The sequence below is a fragment of the Anser anser genome, assembly GCF_964211835.1.
Source record: "Anser anser genome assembly, chromosome: 1".
NCBI lineage: Eukaryota > Metazoa > Chordata > Aves > Anseriformes > Anatidae > Anser > Anser anser.
The window spans coordinates 81,257,022-81,279,847 of NC_139720.1; the positions used below are offsets into that span (position 1 = coordinate 81,257,022).

Below are 22,826 nucleotides of genomic sequence, written 5' to 3' on the forward strand. Positions count from 1 at the left end.
ATTCAAACATCAAGCATATTTCTTTTTTCCATTCAGTATGAATTTGCCAACCATATACTTCATGGTCAATATACCTGTGTATTTTAAAAGCCAAGCTCAAAAGAAGACTGATGACTACCTGAGCTGTGCGTAGTTTTCATTATGATGAACATATGGGTTTTATTACTTAGAAAACATTTTGTTTTCCTGAACAAACACATTTCTGTTAAATTGATGTGCTAGAATTGTGAAAAGCAAGACCTGTACCAAATATTGATATCAGTCCTTTTGGCACATGTATTCTAATGCTTTTTGAATTTATATAAACATATATCATGTCTACTCTTCATAATACTACATTAATCAGCCCACTAGTATGAGCAAATAAGGAATTCTGACCCCTGGGTTTGCATAATAATAGTAACATAAATGTAGTTAACAACTCATCAGCTGGTGAGCTGTGAGCAGCAGAGAAAGTGATACACCAGAGGGTTGTGCCCTTCAGAGGGACTTCAACAGGATGGAGAAACAGGCCAACAGGAACCTCATAAAGTTCAATAAAGGGAAGTGCAAAGTCCTGAACCTGGGGATGAATAACCCCTTCCCTCAGTACAGGCTAGGGGCCAACTGGCTGGAAAGCAGCTTAGCAGAAAAGGACCAATGAGTCCTGGTTGACACCAAGCTGACCATGAGCCAGCAATGTGTCATTGGAGCAAAGAAGATCAACAGCCTTCTGGGCTGCATTAGGCAGAGTATTGCCAGCAAACTGAGGAGGGTGATCCTTCTCCTTTGCTCAGCACTGGTGAGCTGACCCACTCCATACAGGCGCTGAATCCAGTTATTGGCTCCTGGATACAAGAGAAACAAGGAAATACTGGAGTAAATCCAGTGAAAAGCCACAAAGATGGTTAAGGGACTGGAACACGTGTTATACAAGAAGTTGAGAGAGCTGGATTTGTTCTGCCTAAAACAGAAAAGGCTCAGGGGTATTCCTTCACTCAGAGGGTGGTGAGGCACTGGAACTGGTTGCCCAGAGAGGTTGTGGATGCCCCATCCCTGGAGGTGTTCAAGGCCAGGTTGGATGGGTCCCTGGGCAACCTGATCTGAACCTGCCCTGGGTGGCATCTCTGACCATGGCAGAGGGATTGGAACTAAAGGATCTTTAAATCCCTTCCAACCTGAGCTATTCTATGATTCTATCCAACCCATGTGTATAAATACCTGATGGGAGAGTAAAGAAAAGAGATTCAACTCTTGTCAGGGGTGCCTAGTGATAGGACAAGAGGCAATGGGCACAAACTGAAATACAGAAAATTCCCTTTAACATAAAGAAAGCACTTTTTTTTTTTTTAACTGTGAGGGTGGCTGGAAGAGGATGCTCGGATTGGCCAGGGAATGTCCATCTTTGGAGATGGTTAAAATCTGCCAGGACACAGACGCAGGCAACCTGCTGTAGCAAACCTTCTCTAACTAGATGTTCCACAGAGGTGACATGAGTCTGTGATTCTATGAGACATGGAAGAGCCAAATGTGCAAAAAAAAGAACAATTAAAATAAATGAATATTTTAGCTCCCTCTAAAGCAAATAAACTTCTCTGAGTGCCTCATGAAAACTTTAGTTCCTCTCCAGTTCCTAACTAGAAGCTCATTTCATTCCATTCCATTCAGTCTGTAAACAATGGAAAACAGGAGATTGGAACAGAAATACAGGTAGAGGGACACAGCATGAGAAACACTGTAATAATTGAACTTTACCATAAAAAATAGCTTTACCATCTGCATTTATTTTTCTTTTCTTTGTTCTTGTTTGTTCATGTCTAGCAGGGCTCCCTTGATAGCTCAAGCTCTTTGTAGCACACTGGGAAAGAAATAAAATATGAAGTAATACAGTTTTGGGTTAATACATTTTCAAAAATGTTTCATGCCTCATTTCTCACATAAATTCTCAGGTTGCATTCAGCCTTCAAAGTGTCATTCATATTCATGAAGAAAAGAGGCTAGCGTTCATTACTTTCACTGATAAGCTATAAGCACTGTCAGGCTTGCCCACCAGGGACTTCATCAGTGCCCCAGGGAAAGTGTATTCTCACGATGTTCCTTTCACGAGGACATTGCAACCAAGAAAAGGATTGTGGGCAGATGATGAAAGTGTATATAGTCTTGTCTTTGCTTAGTTCTGAGGACCATCCCATTTTCTCTGCATTATTAATCCAATTCATACTCACACCCCTGGGGCTCAGCATTTCTGGCAAAAAAAGAAGCAAAATGAATGAGGCTCTTTGTAGAAATGCACCAGTGACACTTGTTCCTCAACCAGGGATTTGCTGAGGAAAGACTTCTGGGGCTTTCCTGCTCACACAGAAAGGAGAGCCAAGATCTAAGATGAGATCCAAGCATCCCATGATTTAATGCATACGCTGATGCTTCCAAGATGTCCCAGATAGCTGAGGAAATTAACACAGCTTGATATCAAACTGATTTCACTGGGTGTCAGCAGCTGGTGTCTGTCAGCAATTGCTTTTGTATGCACACAGTACTTCATTGAAAGACTGCTGAGCTCTCAACCTGTATTCAATGACATGATAGTAATTATTTATGTTGCATTTTTTTTTCTTTTTTACTTTTCTTACCATCGAGGTGATAAATTATGAGCAGTGGATTCCACCACGAGTTCACAATCCAAGAGCAGCTGGTGATGGTGAAATGGTGAGTTGCCATGAAAATTGTTCACTTTTTTTCATCAGTGGATAGCAGCCTGAAAGAACATGATGTTTTAATAGGATTTCCTTTACTGCATGTGGCTTCCCTAAAAGTTGAAAGATCTTTATCCAAATTCATGCTATTAATCATATTTCTTTATCTTTTATAGAATATCTTATAGCTCTGTGATTCCACGAGATAAAATCTACCTATAATCCTAGCCTGCTAAGTTTGGCTCTGAAGTTATTGTTCAGTAGCTAGAGAAACAGACTAAAGTAATGTCAATATTTAAAGGCTAAACTGGTATATATGGGCAGGAGCATACAAAAAAGGTTTGCGTAGTACTTGTTTGTGTATTGGTTGATTGTGTCTTTACTGACATTTTTAACATAAAATTTATCCAAATTTTACAGAACTCTGTGTACAAATATGGTAGAACGTTCTATATCATGTACTACTTTAATAGTCATGTGCAACAGGAATATTACTGCAACTTTCAAAAAATTTATACATTACAATAATAGTAGCACCATAGACACAATAAGCATGCAATAATTTTTGCCTTCTTACTATTATATTGTACTCTGAATATAAGTGCAAAACTAGTCATGATCAAATCATTACAGCTCTTTGGGAAAGGCAAACGAGTTCAGGGAAAATCACAAAGACTACACTCTGCCATGACTAAATTTTTTATGCTGAGAAGTGACATGCTGTGCAAGTACTTTTATTGAAATTAATGCAGTTACACCCAGTAAAGGGAGTGCTCTACAGGACAGATAGCTGGAATCAGGCCAACAGTGTTTTACATTTAGCTTTCAAATTGCTGTATTTCTGTCACCAGGTCAATCCTTACAGCATCTCAGTGAGCAAGGATTTCTAAGGTATTTAGAATATATTAGGATAAACTGAGAACTGTTTACCAGACACAATTTAACTCTTTCTCTGTAATACATATTGATAAGTACATTTTTAAATGTATACTTTTGTCCATAATTATTCATGTACACTTCATGCAAATTATTTGCAGCTAAAACACAGCTTGTGATTTTTCTTGGACAATGTTGTGTTTGTTTTTTTGTTGTTGTTTGTTTGTATGTTTGTTTTGTTTTTGTTTTTTTTTATTTGTAGTGTGACAACATTTTGCAAGACTGATATGTCTTAAGCAGTGAAATAAAGAATATTCTTATTCTTGAGGGAATCCTTAGCTTATAGATAGCTTCAGGAGCTTTCTTCTATGAAGAAAAGCTGAGAGAGCTGGGACTGTGCAGCCTGGAGAAGAGAAGGCTCAGGGGTGACCTTATTGCAGCTTTTCAGTACCTACAGGGGGCTTATAAAAAAGGCAGAGAGTAACTTTTTGCTCAGTCGGACAAAGGACAAGGGGGAATGGTTTGAAACTAAAAGAGGGGAGATTTAAATTAGATTTTATGAGGAAATTCTTCACTCAGAGGGTGGTGAGGCACTGGAACAAGCTGCCCCATCCCTGAAGGTGTTCAGGACCAGGCTGGATGGGGCTTTGAGCAACCTGGTCTAATGGAAGGTGTACCTGCCCATGGCAGGGGGGGGTGGAACTAAAGGGTCTTTAAGGTCCCTTCCAACCCAAACCATTCTATGATTCTTTAATTATAGATAGCTTTGGTCACTAATTGTGCAAAATACAAGCATAGCTTAATATTCAGACAAACAAATGCTCTGACCCTAAAACACAGAGGAAAACAAACATACAAACAACAACAAAAACAAAGGCAAAGGTCTTTAAATGTGTTTGAACTTAACAATTTTTGTGTGGGGAGTCTTATTGCTCTGTGTACTGGCTTCCAGTATCCCCCCAGTGTTCCTTGCTGAATATCATTCCCCTTGCACAGAGGAAGAAGGTACTGGAAAGTAGCATACTCCAAATTAGTATCCATCATTATTAGTCCAACCAGTATCACTGTACTTCCTTCTGCCATACTGTGGACAGTAGCAACCAGAGATGCTACTTTCCAGATAAAACAAACAGCAAGAAGAAAGTTGCTTGAAACCAAAGCGTAACATTTAACAGTTTCAAAAAGCTTTAACACTCAAAAAGCTCTGGCTGAAGCTTGCCAGGAAAACACACCTAAATTGTGTGAGACCAGGATGATCAGTTTACTTGTTAGTCTATCTGGTTTCTACAGAAAAGAATGTTTTATTTCTTTTGGATAGGAACCTAAACTTCTGGGTTTTAATACTTAGATAAACCAAAATAAAATACTGTACATTTAAAAGCTGTCCCATCACTAACTGATACTGCATGAGCTTTGTTTCTTTGTAAAAGAGGGTTCCAGCATTTATTAAGTACATATGACGTTTCACTAACAGTAGACTCTACCCAATGAAAAGCAAAGAGGATTAGAGTTTGACATTAAAAAATTATCTGAATAGATTATCTTCTATTTATCTTGATGTCTCCGTGATGGAAATCCCAGATCATACCTCAGTCATCATGTTGCTTTTGTATCATTACTTATAAGTGAAAAAATGATTATTGCTACGAGAGTTCTCATCTAACAGAGCAATATTAGCATTTTAAGTCCCTTGTGATTCATTTTACAAAGACATCACACAATGGGAGACTGAAAAATTATACTTCAATTTCTGTCCTTAAATAAGCTAAAACTGCAGTCCTGCTATCCTGAATTTGGAAGAGGAGACAAGGGCTTGAAATAAATCAGAACATGACTAATCTAACAATGTTTGGATTTGACCCGCAGTTGACGATGAATATTCAGATACAAGCTGTAAAAGGACCCTAAGCTTACTAGAGCTTTAAGGTGGATCTGCTTAGTCCTTATTTACAAGATCCCTAAGAAGGCAGAGAGGATTTTAAGTCAGACTGAAAGAGAACTCAACTGTTTCTGGACTGATTTGCAAGACAACTGCTAGTTTAATACAACTTGAAAGCATGTGAGATGGCCACGTATTCACTAAGTTCCTCTCTAAGAGTCTGTAAAACCCAAACCTTGAGTTATTCCAATTGGGCATTATTGAACTGCACAATAATAGATCTGAATTGTCATTTATGCCATTGCCCTTTAGTCTAGGAAAGAAAGTAAAGCCTTGATTTAAGAAATTATACCAATCAGTATTTCAGAATACACTGCCATACATATTTAAATGCAGTAGTTTGACATATCTGGGATTTCTCTGCATACTTAAAATGATTCTGGATAACATAGTAGACATAAGTATTAAAATTCTTTCTAGAATTAATCTGGAATTAAGTATTAAGTAATTTGTGGAGTATTAAAGTAATATGTAAATAGCAATACAAACACTGATCAAAATTTGATGTCTCTTGTGACTTGCCTTTTCTTTTTTTTTTGTATCTATTGGTCACAGGCAAGGAAATGCCTAAGTTTTAAACCATTGTGAAGATAATTATTTCTTTGAAGATGAGATTTTCCTGTTCTCAAAATAAGCACCAGGTTACCCATAGATTTTTTTTTGTTGTTGTTTGTTTGATGAGGTTTTAATACTATTAACATCTTTGGTTTTTTGCCAGGCTACAGAATCAGATGATAAAGCAGAGTCCATGGGAACATTAAAACGATTGCAGAAATTGGTCCGAACCAAAAAAAACAACACACAAAGCTTGGAGGACGTCAAACATGTTTTGATCCCCCTCAGTAAGTAAAGCATCATATCAGCATTCTTTCCAACATTTGGCAAATGTCACAGTATTGAGCATAACTATAAACAATCCTCTCCTGGTCCGTCATTCTCCACCCATGATTTTCAAACTCTAGCTGAGATGTTACTGTGATAGCACTGTGATAGATGTTACTGTGATAGCACTGTGATAGTGCTGACTTCCTCATAATGTGAAAACCTGTTTCCTGTCACACTAGCTTGAGTTTTGTAACGGTATATCTTGCAAGTGGGGATTTCAGCTAAATAGAATTATATAACACTGGGGCCTTCATGCTGAGGACAATTTGTTTTTAAGAGTAGTTCCTGGTTTTGTATCATGTTTCATATCAGGAAGGCAAAACTCACAAATGCAAAGATAACTTTCAGTGTTAATCCATGAGTCAGTAGCAACTGGGAGTGCAAGAAGGTCTGTGGAATGATACGAACGTCAATCTCATCATACCTGATTGCCTTAGACCATAAGACGTGGTGTTCTAAACTGATGCTGAGCACAGGTTATTTTCCTGAGTCTCCTCCTACAGATCACTGGTCTGACTGTGCAGGAGTTCTTCATCTGAACTTATTTTGCCAACATTTATTTAACAGTGCATACATTTGAAGTAGAATGCATCGGCATTTATGATTATTTTAAAGCTAATACCAGCAATTGAGTTTAAATTATCTGATGAACCACTACTCCAAACAAGTCATTTTTGGAGCTGAAACACATGAGGAAATTTAGATTTCAGCAATTACTTTGTAATTAAGACATTCATAATGGAAAGATGTGGGAGAGGAATTATCCAGAAAAAACATCTGAACTTTTTCCAGTATTTAAGCTAAATTCACATTCTCTGCAACTATTGCAGCAATATGACATCTAATTAGCAAATTTTTATGTACGTTGCAGAAATGGTACAAATTTCCAGGCTTTTGAGGGAATGACACAAATTTACAAAATGGAGAATAAATCTTGCTTTTGGCTCAGATGTCTGACCCACTACAAAATCTTTTCCATCTCCCTAATTATGAAGATTTTTTCTAATGTAGTTCTTGGCTGTTTCATTATTTAAAATGCAACATACACCAATTAAAAAAAAAAAAAAAAAGTCTGTTATTTTCTGTTTGAAGTGCAACACATTATAATACAAGTATTTGTATTTTTAAAGATACCTTAGAAGATACTTATCTCTCTGAAGAGGATGAAGAAGCATTAACTTCATGCATGAAACTAAAAAAAAATCAGGAAAAGAAGATCTGGAAAGACAATGTGAGGAGAAAAGAAGAGACTGAGACTAGGGCAGAGTTTATTTCTGCATCTTTGGGACGATCATATACTTCCAAATTTAACAATTTAGGAACAATTTCAATCCATTCAGAAGCTGAATTTCATTTGTGGAGTGACTGGAAGCCATTTCCTGATAACCAGCTCTGTCCTTGTGATTTCTTGATTTCAAAAATAGAAGAATGGGAAAACTGTACTTGCTCTTCTCATTACCCACATCTTACTTATTCCCTAACTGATATGGATCTGCAGTACTCCTGGGTAAGTGAAAGTGGTTCCTTTTGTGCTGAAATGTGTAAAAAGTGGAAGTTTTTGCTCTGGTTCAGCATAAAGAGATGCTGTCATTTTCCATATGGTTATGAAATGCAATAAAACAGATTTAGATTTCAAGTAAATGGACATGAATGTCATTCAGACTAACACCAGGGGTTCATATACCCCGAGGTAGTTCATTTTCAACCATGCAGACATCAGCAGCATTGAGCCGGAAAGATTTGGACTGTTCTGCTTCTCATCAGACACATTGGATTTTTTATCTATACATTAAATATTCATCCTTCCAGGCTTAGAAAACTTTTTTTGGAAGTCTGACATAAGCAAATGTCAGTAAGGGTCAATGAAACCAGTGGGCTTGGATCAGACCCCTAGAGGTCACTGCAATACTAGTAAAGGACACTAGAGTTATTTAGAGAAAGGTCAGAGGCTGAAGAAGTATTGATGTTTCTGCCTTCTTGGATCAGGTCAGCTGTTGGAACCTGTTTTTGCAATTACCTTTGTGGCAAAAAGAAGTTCTTAGGGGTGGATAGAAAGGACCAGAGTATGATCTTGTTCTGAAATTGTCTTTCTGGATAGCCACGTGTAGAAGGCTTTTTTTAAAAGGACAGTTTAAAACTGGGGGGGGGGGGGGGGGGGGGGGGGACGGACTTCAGTTGGCAAGATATACAAATTATGGACACTGTGATGAGATTTTTCTCCCTCTTACTGGACTCAACAGGTCTGCTGGCACTCCTTGTGATGGTGGTAAGCACATGGAAAGTGACTGGCTGACTGAAAAATATCAGGGGGAAAAAAAAAAGTAAAGAGTAACCTCTTTCCCTTTTATGCCTGTTCTCTCGTACAGTGCTCCAGGGACTGAAGGAACTTCCCCTTTGAAGGGGAGAAACATAACCCAATTTTTGAAAAAGGGAAAAAAAAGAAGACTAGGGGAACTACAGGACAGTCAGTTTCACCTCTGCCAGCAAGATCATGGAGCAGATGCTACTGGAAACTGTACTATGACACATGGAAAATAAGGAGGTGTTAGGTGACAACCAGCATGTCCTTGCTAAGAGCAGATCATGCCTGAAATATCTGGTGGCCTTCTATGATGGGGTTACAGCACCGGCAGATAGGAGAAGAGCAACTGACATCATCTGCCTGGACTTGTGCAAAGCATTTGACACTGTCCCCCATGAAATTCTTGTCTCTAAATCAGAGAAGCATGGATTTGACTGATAGGCCACTTGGTGGGCAAGGAATTGGCTGGATGGTCATACTCAAGGAGTTGCGGTCAACTGTTCAATGTCCAAGTGGAGATCAGTGACGAGTGGTGTTCCCCAGGGAGTGGTATTGGGACCGGTGCTGTTAAACACTCCTATGAAGACAGGCTGAGGGAGTCACTACCTAGAGGGGACCTACAAGAAAGCAGGAGAGGGACTCTGTTAGGGAGTGTAGCAATAGGACAAAGAGTAATGGTTTTAAACTAAAACAGGGTACATTTAGATTAGGTTAGGAATAAATTCTTTACTGTGAGGGTGGTGAGGCACTGGAACAGGTTGCCCAGAGAAGCTGTGAATGCCCCCTCTGTGGAGGTGTTCAAGCGAGGCTGGATGGGGCTTTGGGCAACCTGGTCTGATGGGAGGTGTCCCTGCCCATGGCAGGGGGGTTGGAACTGGATGGTCTTTAAGGTCCCTTCCAATTCAAACCATTCTATGGTTCTGTGATACTGTGCAATAAAGCCAGCTCCCAGGAAAGTGAATCTAAACCACAGGAGGCAAGATAGCTGCAGACAACTACTAGATGGCAGTTCAAATGGAGCCCCAAGTAACCAGAACCTCATATCAGAGAGTCTCCTGTCCTGACTTTGTACATGCTGAAAACAGCATTTTCTCTAACGTGTGCTCATATATCTTTAGGAAAGGTACACATACACAGATCATTGCTGCAATGAAGTGGGTCAATATAGCAATCATATTTTTAAATATGTTAAGGTAGTCATTGAGCTTTTTTTTTTTTTTATGATACAGTAGTCCACACAACAAAAGCAGTACCTGATACATGGAATTTGTCTTGCCAAATGCAGCACAGAAAATTTTCAAGGGATTTGACACAGAAAACAGAAAGGCTAAAGCATTGATTGATAGAACTATAATAAGGAGAGAGAGAAAACTGACCTAGAAAAAGTTAATAAAGATGCAGCAGTGATACCCTGGATAGGCTCAGCAGCACAGACTCCCAAGGAGAGCCCCTGGAGATGGACCTTTGGGCCAGAGTTTTGGCAGAAATAGGCTCGGAGAAGTGCACAAAGACTGTGCTCTGTTGGGTGACTCCTCCTGTCTGTGAGTCAGTAGGATTCCCTGTAGAAGCCAGATTGTGTCGGGAACACTGGGCTCCATCATATGCCAGCTCCTAATGAAAGCAACTCTCAGCATCCCAAGCTAAGGCTGAAGCCCCTGGGCAAATGCTATTAGTATTTTCATAGTATGAAATCTGACCCATAGTATGGGTCAGATTTATAAGAGCATAAGTGTCAATTCAAATAATTCTATTTCATTTTGTCACAAAAAGTCTGTTAACATTCTCTACCCTGGTGAGATTTGTCCTGCACATGTTACTATTAAGTGCCAGCAAGAGGTTTAGTACTTTTTCTTTTTTCTGCATTATTGTTTATTTTGCCATCTGCTTTCCTGATGGGCAGTTTGCTCCCTGACTTTAATGTATCTCTGTGGGTTTAGTCTCTTTAGATTTAGATTACAGGCAGTGGTAAGACATCTCATTCTTTGCGCTTACATTCAACCAACTGGCTCAATTGAAGATTACAAGGACTGGATTTTCGGTTTTGCTTTTAAAGAATCAAAAAAGCCAACACTTGTGATTTTGCTATGAGGGGATTAGACTCAGAGAATGCTGCAGATGTTCTTTCTGATGTTGATTTACTTACTAGAGTAAACACAGAATTTTGCATAATACTCTTTCTGATTCTATAAGTAAAGTAAAATGTTATTTTCTTGGCTGATCTTGGCTTGGCAGCTACTCTCTTGTTTTTGCTACAGCGTGATGTGGAAGAGAGAGCCTGAGATGTGGTACTGAAATGCCTGAATGTCCTGAATTGAAGCAAATAGGCAAAACTGGTATATGCAAGACTAAGGTCCTATTCTGTCAGAAAACTGTGGCCGATTTGGTTATGTGAATAGTCAAATAACTAGGTCAGATACATACTGTCCAGATTCATCCCTGCAACATATACAAAGCTGATTGGAGCCCAAGTTTAATCAAAGCTTGATATGCAGATAGTAAATTATCAGTAAATTATTCCTGTTATCACAAGGAAAAAGACCTAGATCTCTTAGTGATAGCTTGCTATTTGAAGAGAAAATATGAGTGATCCCAATTCTCTTCCTCCAGTTTCTTCCCTGGATTTCTTTCCTTTCTTTCTCTTCCTTTCCTCCTCCTCAGCATTTTATATGGGCCTCCCTTATGGTGTTTCACATTGCCATTGCTTGTTTCACCTAAACCAGTAAAAGGCTGACAGAGATCATCAAAGCTGATCACCTCAACAAGAACTGTGAGAATAAACATCCATCCTCAGCTACAACAAACTCACAAAACTCCTCCAGCTAGTCTTCCTTCAGCATACACATTAAATATCTGTTAGCTGACTCTCTGGCACAGAGACTTTAGACAGCTCAGATCTCACCCATCCTGCCCACCTTCATATATTATGAAAACATTTTAGAAATCTGTATTTCTGTCCTTTCATTAAATACAGAACTGAATGTGCTACATTACCATTTTATAGCCATGGTGCCACTGTTTGCAAATCTGTGAAAATTTAAATTAGACATAGGTCATTTTTTTTCTGTGTTGTTCAGCTGTTCTCAATATATCTATTGGTTAAAATTTTGCTAGGGGCAACACAGAGCATTGCTTTTTTGGTGTGTCAAGACTGCCACGTGAAATTATTGTTAGTAATATTCTTCCTAAAGCAGTTGTAATTTGTAAATAGTTCTTCCTTAGAATGTGGACAAATATATTTAAGAAAATACTTAATATTTCAGAAAAAAAAAAACAAACAACAAAACCAAAAACAATTACTCCTAGGTAAAGAAACTACTATGCTGCATATAGTTTCATGTTACCACAAAGTACACTGGGGAGAGAAATGAGTGATCCAGTCTGCTGTTCGCAATGTTATGAATCAGCGGAAAATCAGGTAGAAAATAGAAGAACAGACTTTACAGACACCACTTTAACAACCACTTGACCTTAATGTGAAAGGTTGTTGATTTTTATACTGTTTATTCCTCAAGCTTAGCCTTGCAGAAAGTAGTTCAGTTATCTGTCCCAGACTGCTATTTTTTTTTTTTATTGTGGTTACTAGGAGCTGCCCTTCTGTTACTTGCATGCTAAGATCTTCACTACCTTTACAAAGTAGTATGCTTAGAAGTCCGATGTCCATATCATTTTTGCCATTTCAGCCTTCTGTTGCTTTTTCTCAGTCTGTGCAGTTGAATAAGACTTGCATCCCTATGTAAGGCATGGAAATCTAATTGGAAGCTTTTAAAGTATGGGAGCTTGGTGAGCTTGACTGGCCCTGACAGGGCATATGGTAGAACATGGTTCTGTGACCTACTGGGGTCACAGCTGAGGGGCCCTCTTCACTAACTGTGTTCCAAAACTGTTTTGGATAGCCTGAGACAAAGAGAGAAAAGAATATTTCTCATCTCCCTCAATACCTTAAATATTAGGACCATTCTACTTCATGGGGTGACCCATCCACTCTCCCTATAACTGTGCAATATGGAGGCTGTGATTGTAGAATGCCACAGGCATCCTTTACAGGAAATGGAGAGGAGAGGACTTGGGAGATTAAAATGTTCATGTTGGAGACCAAACAGCAGAGAGTGACTGGAAGTGGGTTTCTCTCTTACAGTGTCTTAGAAACATGGTTAGGTTTAACAGAAGAAGGTTTTAGTCCTTAATACTGTAAGAATATTCATGTGCTGCAGCCTGTGGTTGGTATTCAGTGAGAATGAAAGGCCAAAGTCCCAGAACTTGGGGAGACCTGGGATTCTGGTGAGGAGAAAGAAAAATCTAAGGTTACTGCAGATCAAGATATCTTTTTTCTTCCATTTGCAGGTAAGAGGAGAGTAGAAAGCTTCAAAAGATTGATTTCTATTCTATATGGATGAATTATATTGTGGTGGAATTAACGATTAGTTTGGGGAAACTGCAAGTGACTGCTTATGCCAATGCCTGTGTTCATTCACTCCCCATTCCTCTCAGGAATGTGTTATGGTCTTACAATGAATATGTTAGCCCTTCTGGCATGGTCTTGGTTTTCTGTCATTTCAGTGACCATGTGGCATTTTGCTCTTCTGCTGGTCTGACTTGCTTTCTTGCCAGACAAGCCATCTTCCCTTTGACCCTTAGTAGACATGCATATTTTGACACTTACTGCTTTGTTGAAGAAACACTCTTCTCCTCAGCTCTACTTTTTGACATTTTCTTGTCCTAACTCTTCTAGGCATAGTCTGCTTAATAAGCTCTGGTTCCTGGTTGCCCCCAAAAAGCCTTGCTTGCTTGATATGATTGCTCATATCCTGCGCTCTGTGCTGCCACTGCTGTTCCTGGTCATCTTGGTTCTCAAAGAGGTGCTGTGTAATGCCTAGAGGTTTACATGGGTTATTGGATCTCTTGTGATACCAGTGACCATCATCATTCCTAAAGAGCATCATTGTCTAGGTTAGTGGAGTGTGGAGTTAGGGTATGAACAGACAGTCAAAAAAAAAAAAAAACAGGACTGAGAGTGGTCTTCTACAGCAAAATGTACTTCAGAACTGAAAGCTTCATTTGACCTGTTCTGCTTTTTGCACAGCCAAGAGAATGGCTGAGGGATTTCTTTTTCATTTCAAACAGGAGTTTCTCTTGTGCACTAGAGCACTGTGGTTTTTCAGTCTTTCTGTCTGCTCAGTTTTCTTAATCAATTTGACTTTTTTCTGACTTTTTTTTCTTCGATTTATGTGTTTCTGTTGAAAGAGGCCTGCACATGCCTTAGAAGAGCTTTCTCAATTACATGTGGAATCACATTGGCACAAATATAGTGCTAAACAGAATGCCTGGAATACGCCAAAATGCTTTTCTGAGACATCAGTTTTCAACTGCTTCAGTCTTGCTAGCTACTTCAGCGTCAGTAATAAGTGGTACTTTTCAAAGCTGCAGCTCTAGTTCGTATTTCAGTGACAGGATGGGAAGCCAGATCCTTGCCTAGAATAAATCCATTGTTCTGTTGGTGTTACGGAAGTCCTACTCACAGGTACCTGAGCTGAGATACAATTTTTTTTGCCCAGAAAAGAAGAAAAGAGCAGCTGAAATGGTGGCAGTAAAGCATGCAGGACCATGATGATGGCTGTTCAGGTGATGAGCTGTGGCTGAGACATGAAAACAGGACTAGTTTTCTAAGAAATGAAACTATCCCCAGCCGCTTTTCTATGCTATCTTCACTTACAAAACAGGTTTCCTGTTGCTTTTTATAGCATTCCAGCTATGTTCACCTGTAACCCTGATCTTCCTATCAGTCCACCAGCTCAGCCTTTCCCCAGGTACTCAGCACCTCTCTTGCAGGGCAAATAGACAGCAAGAAACCCCTCAATGCTCCCCAGACTGCAGAGTGTGAAGATACATGAAGGGTCAGACAAAAGGGAACAGTGTTACAGCTAAATCTAACATATCATTAAATTTAAAAGGCACTTACTATTTCCTTGTTCAAACCCTGTCCCAGAGCCTTGAGAAAGCTTATTTTGAATTTTAAGCCTTGTAAGGCGATGGGAACTGAGATATATTTACATGTGTCTGTTGAAAGCAAATGCTTGTGGACTTGGAGTGGCTTTGATTTTAAGATTGGAGAAGAGTCAAGATCTATGACTGAACTTTCAGTGTTTACTTTTCATAGAAATACCAAGAAAAAAAATGAAATTAGCTGAAAAGACATGAATACTAGTGGACTTAAGCTCTCATTTTCCTAATGTTTGTGGATTCTTTCCTGATGTCTGTAGATGTTTCTTTTGCAGTGTCTGTAGAGCCTTACTTTGCCTTCTGTCATGGGGAGCTTTATTTAAGAAACTGTTAGATCAGAAAGTGGCTAAATGTCATATGGCTTGCTTCAGCTGAATACACAAAGTGAGTGAAAATCACCTCTTAAAGTATAAGGACTCATTCCTCAATCTTTGTGCTTGCAGGAGGGGAGCCTGGGAGGGCATGATTCAATCTCCATTCTTCCAGCCTTTCTACAGGTGCACCACTGAGTTGTGCTGATACGGTATACCTGCTGCTGCCATTCTGCCTCACACAATTTTTCTAACTTCCTTCCTGCATAGCAGCATGAAAATTTTAGAAATTTATTGTCTTTGTCTGCAGTGACTTTGAATATGCAATCTCAAAGTAGGTTTTACAAATACGAAAAATCTGATGCTGCTGCTCTTCACTATGGTAACTATTGTCTTACTTTATATTTTTAATACCTTACTGGATTTTTCATAGCTATGTAGGGAATTATGTCACACTTTCTGTTAATTGTAGAAGAGAATGTACCTAACTACTAAAAAGCTTAGCAATTTCAAACTTTCCTACAAACATTGCTGGTCTGTTCTGTAAGTTTGGGCAGTTAGTACCTGATAGTATGGATAAGACCAAATGATAACTGAGTGAATTTATTTACAGTAAAAGATTTTTAAAATACCATAGTACCTTTAATACAGTTTCAGATAACTGCAGAAGAACATTGCAATTCACCTCAGCTGATTTCATGGTTCTGCTTCTGACATAGCTGTTAGAGCTACAGCTGGAGAGAGAAATGAAAGATTATTTTGGATCGCTGTTGTGAATATAGTATGAAGGGAAATGTAATCATTAAAAGTGCAGGAAAAATAGTGCATACCATATACTTCTTTGTAAATGGCATATGAATTCACAAAAGGAAAAGGAAATGCTACGTGCTTCACGAAACATGATTAAGAGTCAAAATATAATTAAACTAAGTGCAGTTGTTGATAACCAACTGTCTGATGAAAGGATGACTTCCTGTTAGCGTCCTTTAGAATTGCCAAAATGATACACTTTTGCATACCAAGGGAAAATGTATTGTCTGTCTGTTGCCTTATATACTTATGCTGTGATAATATTATCCTTCTTGCGGATCATTATCTTATGTCATTCCAGTATTTTATAATTGGTATCTTTCTTCTTCTTTTTTTTACTAAAAATATAAAAAGTCATCATTTCTTTCCATACATCTAACAAAGCAAAACAATGTATGCATTACTCTGTTTGAGCAGTGTTCCTGTTGAATGAGTCAGCTGCTGCAGGCAGTGTTCTGGTCCTGTGTTGTGTTAATGCATTAGCTCCTGGTGCTGGCATGAAGGTTTTGACCAATGAAGCCATTAGGTGCCTTGGGATCTGCCTGAGACTGCAACTTTTTAAGTGCAATTTATCTCCCTGCATAGAGTAATGCAGTTTTACTTCTGCATAGATTCACTTTTGAAACATGAACTTTGGTCTGATCTTGTGCTTGCTGAATTGGGGAAAAACTTCCCTTTTGTAGTCAGAATATTTAATCTTCATGTTGCTTGCTTTATCTCAGTATACCATTTATATGGCTAATTTGGTAAGAATTTGATTGAACGCAGGGCTAGGGAAACCACAACCTGGGATGACTCAAGGATCTTTGTTTGCCTTAATTTATAAGACTATGTAGGTGGTAGGTAGCAGTGCATACAAAAATGCCTTATATTCCTTGTGTTCTTCTCTGCTAATGTAAATGACTTTTCATTTAAGAAAAATTAATTTTCTGGAATTTCCAAGTTGTATCGGGAGATGATTATGTTTGCTTGCTTGTTATGTGAGTGTTGATTGGGCTAGTTATTATCTTCAGTAAGACATTTTGCATGCTTTAAAGTGTTCCTGTAAAGCCTATTTGTGAAATAAGCCGTTCATAAATTAGGAGAAATTACTTCTGTTTTCATCTCATAAAAGTACAGGTAAAGTCACGTGATATGAGTGCTTTGCATTGGCATAAATGGAGGAGTGAGGATTTCAGTGCCAGAATGACATTAAGATTTCCAGGACTGCTGTATTATTAGAATGAATGTATTTTAAAGTCCAGTAAAGTGTCTGTTGTGACACTGTATAAAAGCAGAGCATATTTTGCAAAATTTCAAACTTCTTTTTAGAAACTGAATACTCACTTTAAATATTGAGTTTTCACCCAGCTTTTAAAAAATAATTGTGGGTAAAATAAAGAATAAGGCCTGAAAAATAAAATTGGAAATGAAACGTTGGATACACAATGGACACACCTCTAATTCTGCCATTTAAATACTTTTAGGTATATGAACAGATCCTTAGAAGACAGAGACTAGGTTTTTTGTTTATTTGTTTGAGAAAGAAGTGGTCAATGACTTGTATCAGAATATTCCTTTTTATTTTGAAAGGAATTCATCTATGGTATGAAATTTCTGGACTGATTTTCTGACAATATTTAATTGATTGAAGAAGTTCACCTTCATTAATACATGAGCAAAACAAATTGGAAACTTGAACAAAACATAATTCTTGCTGGAAATGTTTATGCTCTAATCCATTTGAAGAAATCTGGCTATTTTTTGTTAAAGGACCAAATTAATTAGGTAAACGACATGAAAATTCTTGTTCACTTCTACTGATGACTTACGTTTGACAGCATACCACAAGAAATGACAAAAAATGGTGCATGGGAAATGGGAAAATCAAGAGTTCAGATACTTTAGGATCACAAAACAGGTGATATTGCAGATCTTTTGGGGGTTTCTGTGTTTACTTCTGGATTGTGTAGTGTTTTAAAACACAGATTTCCTTTCTCGCAGATCATCCTTGCCCAAAACTCAGCAATACAGTAGTACGTGTAGCCTTTTTGTATCAAAAATCAAAATCAAAAAATCAAAAAACTCAAAAATCAAAAACACTGACAGGGTACTAGCAGAAGGTGTCCCTACCCATGGCATGAGAGGTTGTAATTAGATGATCTTTAAGGTCCCTTCCAACCCAAACCATTCTATGATTCTATGACTAGTGTGTTAGACACTGTGATAGTTCATGAAACAGTTCTCAGATGCATACAGATGACAGCTCACATCCTACAGAGAGATTTGTACAAGTGGAAAATAATGAAATCAATTAATTCGGGTGACCATTTATATTTGTACATATATATGAAAAAATTACTTCCTGTAAAATAACAGGCCTGTATCTACCTTTCAGAGTTTTTCTACTCCTGGAGTGAGACACCTCTCCAGTTTTCTGTCCTAGTCTGTAGCTCAGTAGAGCTTGTAGCAGATCATCGAGCTGTTGTAGGGAAAGGTTTTGTCACTTTTTCATCAACATCTGCTTACCTTTGCAGCAGCAAGAAAAAGGAAATAGAAAGCACCCAAGACAGTGTGTGTGAAAGAAGTAACAGGGATCACATAAGAGAAAGTAAGAGGTAGTAAAAGACTCTCTAGAAATGTGATATACAAAGATGGAGTCAAAAAGCTCATACACTTCATGGGGAAGTGAGAGGGGAAAGAGTTTGATAACACATTGAAAAAAAAAATCAAGGTTGGCGGAGGGAATCCTAAAGGAAAGTGGGTTGTTTGTAAAGAGGCAAAGCATCCATCTCTCTTTCCACAGAGCAGAGTTTTGCAGACAGCCTCCTCTGTCCATTCCCTTCAATCCCCAAAGACAAGTTACTGATATGTAGGTAATTACCTTACAACTGCTGAGTACCGTGACTGTCCCTTTGAGTGCTTTTAGTCCACAGACAGCCTGAGATAATACACATTATCTTAAATCCTTAATGAAATAAATTTATGAGAATGTGCTTCACTTCATCTTGGTGATGGGCTAAGAGCATCTTCCCACCTTGTTAGTGAGGCTCAGCTGGCCTAGGGCAACTTGCTCAATCATGATCATTCAGTCTGAAGTGTCCCCTGAAGGCCCGAGCAAGGCAAGCAATCACCTGGCCAGTCCTCCCTGGATAGGTACTCAGTGCTGAACTCCATCAGAAAAAGCACCTTCTCTTCTGTATGGTGGAGCTCAGTGTGGCTGCAGTTTGCCCGCCCTGGATCACCCCTTTACTGGAGCATGAGGCTGACGGGTTGGGCTAACCACCTGTGCCTGCCAGAGCAGGAGGCAGACCTCCCTGCAGGGAGATTCAGGTCTGGATGGAAGCAAAGGCAAGAACAAATCGTCTGCTCAAGTCTCATTCCCAGTATATGTGATTTGGCAGGTCTGCTGACAGAGCTAACCTGACCACACACTGCTTGATTTTGAAGGTATTGCCATAGATGTTAGCGCCTCAATCAAGTGTTGCAACAGATAAGCCCACAACTCCAGTGCAGAGTGTTTCAAGGAGAAGAAAATCAAATGCAAGTTTGAAACTAATCACCTATTCTTGGCAATGAAGTGATTTTGTGTTTCTGCTGACTATCACATCAGTTAGATGAGTTGAAGGAAAATTTATAAAACAATTGCAAATAAAGCAAATTTATCCCTCTCTGTCACTTCCAAATTTTGATTTTCATCCACTTCAAACCAGGAAAAAAGAAAGAGTAGCTTTTTCCTTTGGAAGCAAAATGAAACTGAAACCCTGCAAGTGAATGCCAGTCTTTATTCCTTTTCATGTTATCATCTGAAGAGCAGTCCTAATGCTGTGATGGCATAGAAACTTGACACTGACATCAGCAAAGAAATTCAGCAGGAGATGTTTACTTGTAAAAGATAGCTCAAACTACAAAGAGTTTCCTGACAGCAGGTTGCGCATTAGAGTTAATCAGAATTTACTTTCGTTGATCTTCATTCTAATCAGAGATAGGCAGGCAGACATCATGTACATACCTTGAGAAAATCCCCTGCTGCACTGCCAATGCCGCTGCATTAAGCTGGTCTTCTAAATGCCGAATGAAGCATGTCACGTTTTGTAAGATTAAGACAGAGAGCCTAAATTTATTTTTGCATCAGTTCCCTTCATCACAAATTTCATGTTTGGGCTTTTTGAATAGATATGCAAGGCAGCTGTCGTTCTTTATCTTTAAATGCATTTCTGGGAGGCTGAGCTTCATCTGGATAATTACAAAACAACAGTTATACAAACCTGCAAATTATGTGGGATAAAATGCCCTTGTATCTGATTAGCAATCCCAGTGTTCACTAACAGAATCCACTGAGATATCTGAGGCACGATATCTGAGGCACGAACATTGCCATGCAGCTTTGAGCTACCACTTAACATTCACTCTGAGAAACAGCATCCTATTCACATACATGCCTGAACCCACAGCAGCAGCATCTTGTCAGTTGCTTTCTGTTATTCATCACAGACTGTAAAATGAGCTCTGCTTACAATAAACTATACAGGAAAACCACCAGTGACGCACATATTTCTGTTGGAAATTATTACACGGATACTGGATAAGCCTGTGGCTGTGTTTTACAAGATACCAACCTTGCTGACTTTGAGTTTTCCCAACAGGCATACCTAGAAGATATAGATGCAACTTTGGCTCTTACTCTTCAAGGTAATAAGAAAGGGATTTGTTCAATAGGTGAAAGCCAATCTCCTTGAGAATCCTTCTGTCACAATAGAATAGATTTTTATTAGTGTTAGTGCTAACTTGACATAGTGTAGGTATGACTGATCTGTTCATCTACCGCTAATACAAGAGAATGTGCTGGGAGCAAAGTTTGAGATAAGTTCTTGGTACTTCATTTTCCCTTTAGGCCATGTGATGTTGGGAGCATGCCAAGGACATAGTCTGGGGGCCTGGCAATAAGACATTTTTTCTTACCCACTAGGAGCTGTTCTTTGTACCAGACATGTCTCTAAATTCAGTAGGAGCTTTGGTAGTGATGCTCTATAGCTTGTCCCTGCCATATTTCTTTGTGACTCCATTGACCTTAGTGGCAAAGGATTAGCATGCAGAAAGAAAGAATTGCAAAAATATTTTTTCAGGAAGAAAAGGAAGCCCAAGAGTCTCAGGGAGGCTGAACTCACAATTTCTGGGACTCAACATAATGGTGATAATCTTGCTTATCTGTGCCCTAACTGTTGCTTTAACAAGCTTGGACTCCACTCTTTTGTTCCCTGATGCTGTCTCAGTGGATGTGTAGCATTAAAAATCCCCCAGTTCCCAATTTAAATTAATTCGAAAAGATCAAGTTTTTGAAGCAACCTTTAGATGTTTGATTCTTAGCTTTGTGGAATAGCCAGTTTCTGCAGTCTTCATAAGAATTCTGCCTCATACAGGATAGGAATTTTCTTGATATAGTGTCAACCCTATGGCAAATCAAGGGCGTAAACTTAAATATTCTTAATCCTGTTTGTCTTTCACAGAACCTGAGTTTATGTTGCCTCATTTTATTTTTTTTATTTTTTTTTCTCCTGATAAAAAGCACATGGGAGCCAATTCAATAAGAAATTACACAACACATTGCGTGAAGAAAAGCCCATAAGTGTTGTGGACCAATTTTGAGTGCTAAGTTTTGGGTGTTCAGAGTGATGAATCTGCAGTGAATGCTTGAGTTCTGAAAATGGGACCTTAAGCTCCAGCTCCATTCCCCAGAATTCCAAAGAAAAAGCAGAGCTTCAGTCTTCAGAGTTAAAATAAGAAGTCAGTGTTTAGTTTAAATACTTATAAAGACAGCCCAGCCAACAACATCTGGCTTCTTTTGTTAAAGGGAGAGGGACCCTCACTCCAGTCAGAGAGAGATCTCACTTTTTCACTCTTCTTCCTTTAATTTCTGTAGCCTCTTTGCCATCATAGTTTATATATAGTTTATGCTTATAGCATAAGCATATTACTTATGCTGACAAGTAGCAGTGACTGCACTGTAGCTGGCCCTTGCACAGATTAGACCAGGAGAGGGAAGTATCTAACTATATTCTGACCAGTAATTAGTACATTTGAGGAAATTGTGTTCTGCTCATGAGCAGAGGAAATAAAGACTAAATAAATAAAATAAAATAAAATAATAAATAATAAATAAATAAATAAATAAAGACTTGAGGAAATAAAGACTAAAATTGTTAAGTAAATTATTCATGGCAAATTATTTACTCAGCTCCACTTCCTGTTCTGAGATTTCTGCAATACCTAAGCAAGCTAGATCATACAGGGAGAGGCATGGACATAAAAGCAGAGGCTGAAGGCACCTTTCTTTTCTTGTGAAATATACAAGTCTTAATTTAATTAAAATAGATTAACACACTTTGGGATCACTTAGCATAAGGGAAAGCAATGTACAGACCCCAGGTATCTCTGAGTCTTCAGTTAAACTTGGGCCAGATTTGTCTGACGGCAGTAAAAAATGAGTTGCTAATATGAAAAATATCTCATTTTGTTTGCTTTTTGACATGTGACCACTATGCCAAACCCTTAATTCTAATTTTAACTCTACTTTGTAGATCTATAAAAATAGTCAGATACAGAAAGTATGAGTTTATACTTGCAGTTTAGACTGGAAGCAGTGTCTTCTTTTCAGGCAACGTAACTGGACGGAGTCACTGAGGAGTGTGGTGCTTGATACTGTTGTGACACTTGATACTCTGTGGGAGGGTGACACATAAAGCACTTGAGTATCCAGGATCTTTCATCATAGTCCACTCATTAAAACTGAATAATGATAATAAGCTATAATGTATACTGCCTTTTATAAATATAATGACATTGGGAATCATTCTCATGGGGTCATCTTAATTATTTTTAAGTGGAAAACCTTTTTCCCCATTGGACTTTAGAGAGAGAAGAGTGGCATTGCCTAGGTATTTCAGGATGGAGTCCAATCTAAGCCTCATAAAATTAATCTGAAAAAATTCTATTGATTTCACTGTGGCTTGGATCAGTTCCAAAAACCAACAAGGAAATGGAATAGGTTACCTGTA

General features: G+C 38.6%; 1 protein-coding gene and 1 long non-coding RNA gene across 2 annotated transcripts in view; one reads left to right on the forward strand and one right to left on the reverse strand.

Annotated features, from left to right (window-relative positions):
* The window catches only part of LOC310899721 (uncharacterized protein), a 46,245-nt gene extending 39,831 nt beyond the window's left edge, over window positions 1-6,414 (forward strand). Inside the window, exons 8-9 of the mRNA XM_083836524.1 lie at window positions 2,617-2,685; window positions 6,206-6,414. Coding sequence (XP_083692650.1) covers window positions 2,617-2,685; window positions 6,206-6,337 — 201 coding nt within the window. The 3' untranslated portion in view covers window positions 6,338-6,414. The remainder of the gene's footprint in view (window positions 1-2,616; window positions 2,686-6,205) is intronic.
* Window positions 10-22,826, reverse strand: LOC310899797. The gene is made up of 3 exons (XR_014584673.1): window positions 20,391-22,826; window positions 2,610-2,734; window positions 10-1,837 (listed from the first exon to the last, which is right to left on the reverse strand). It is a non-coding gene; the product is annotated as an uncharacterized lncRNA (long non-coding RNA).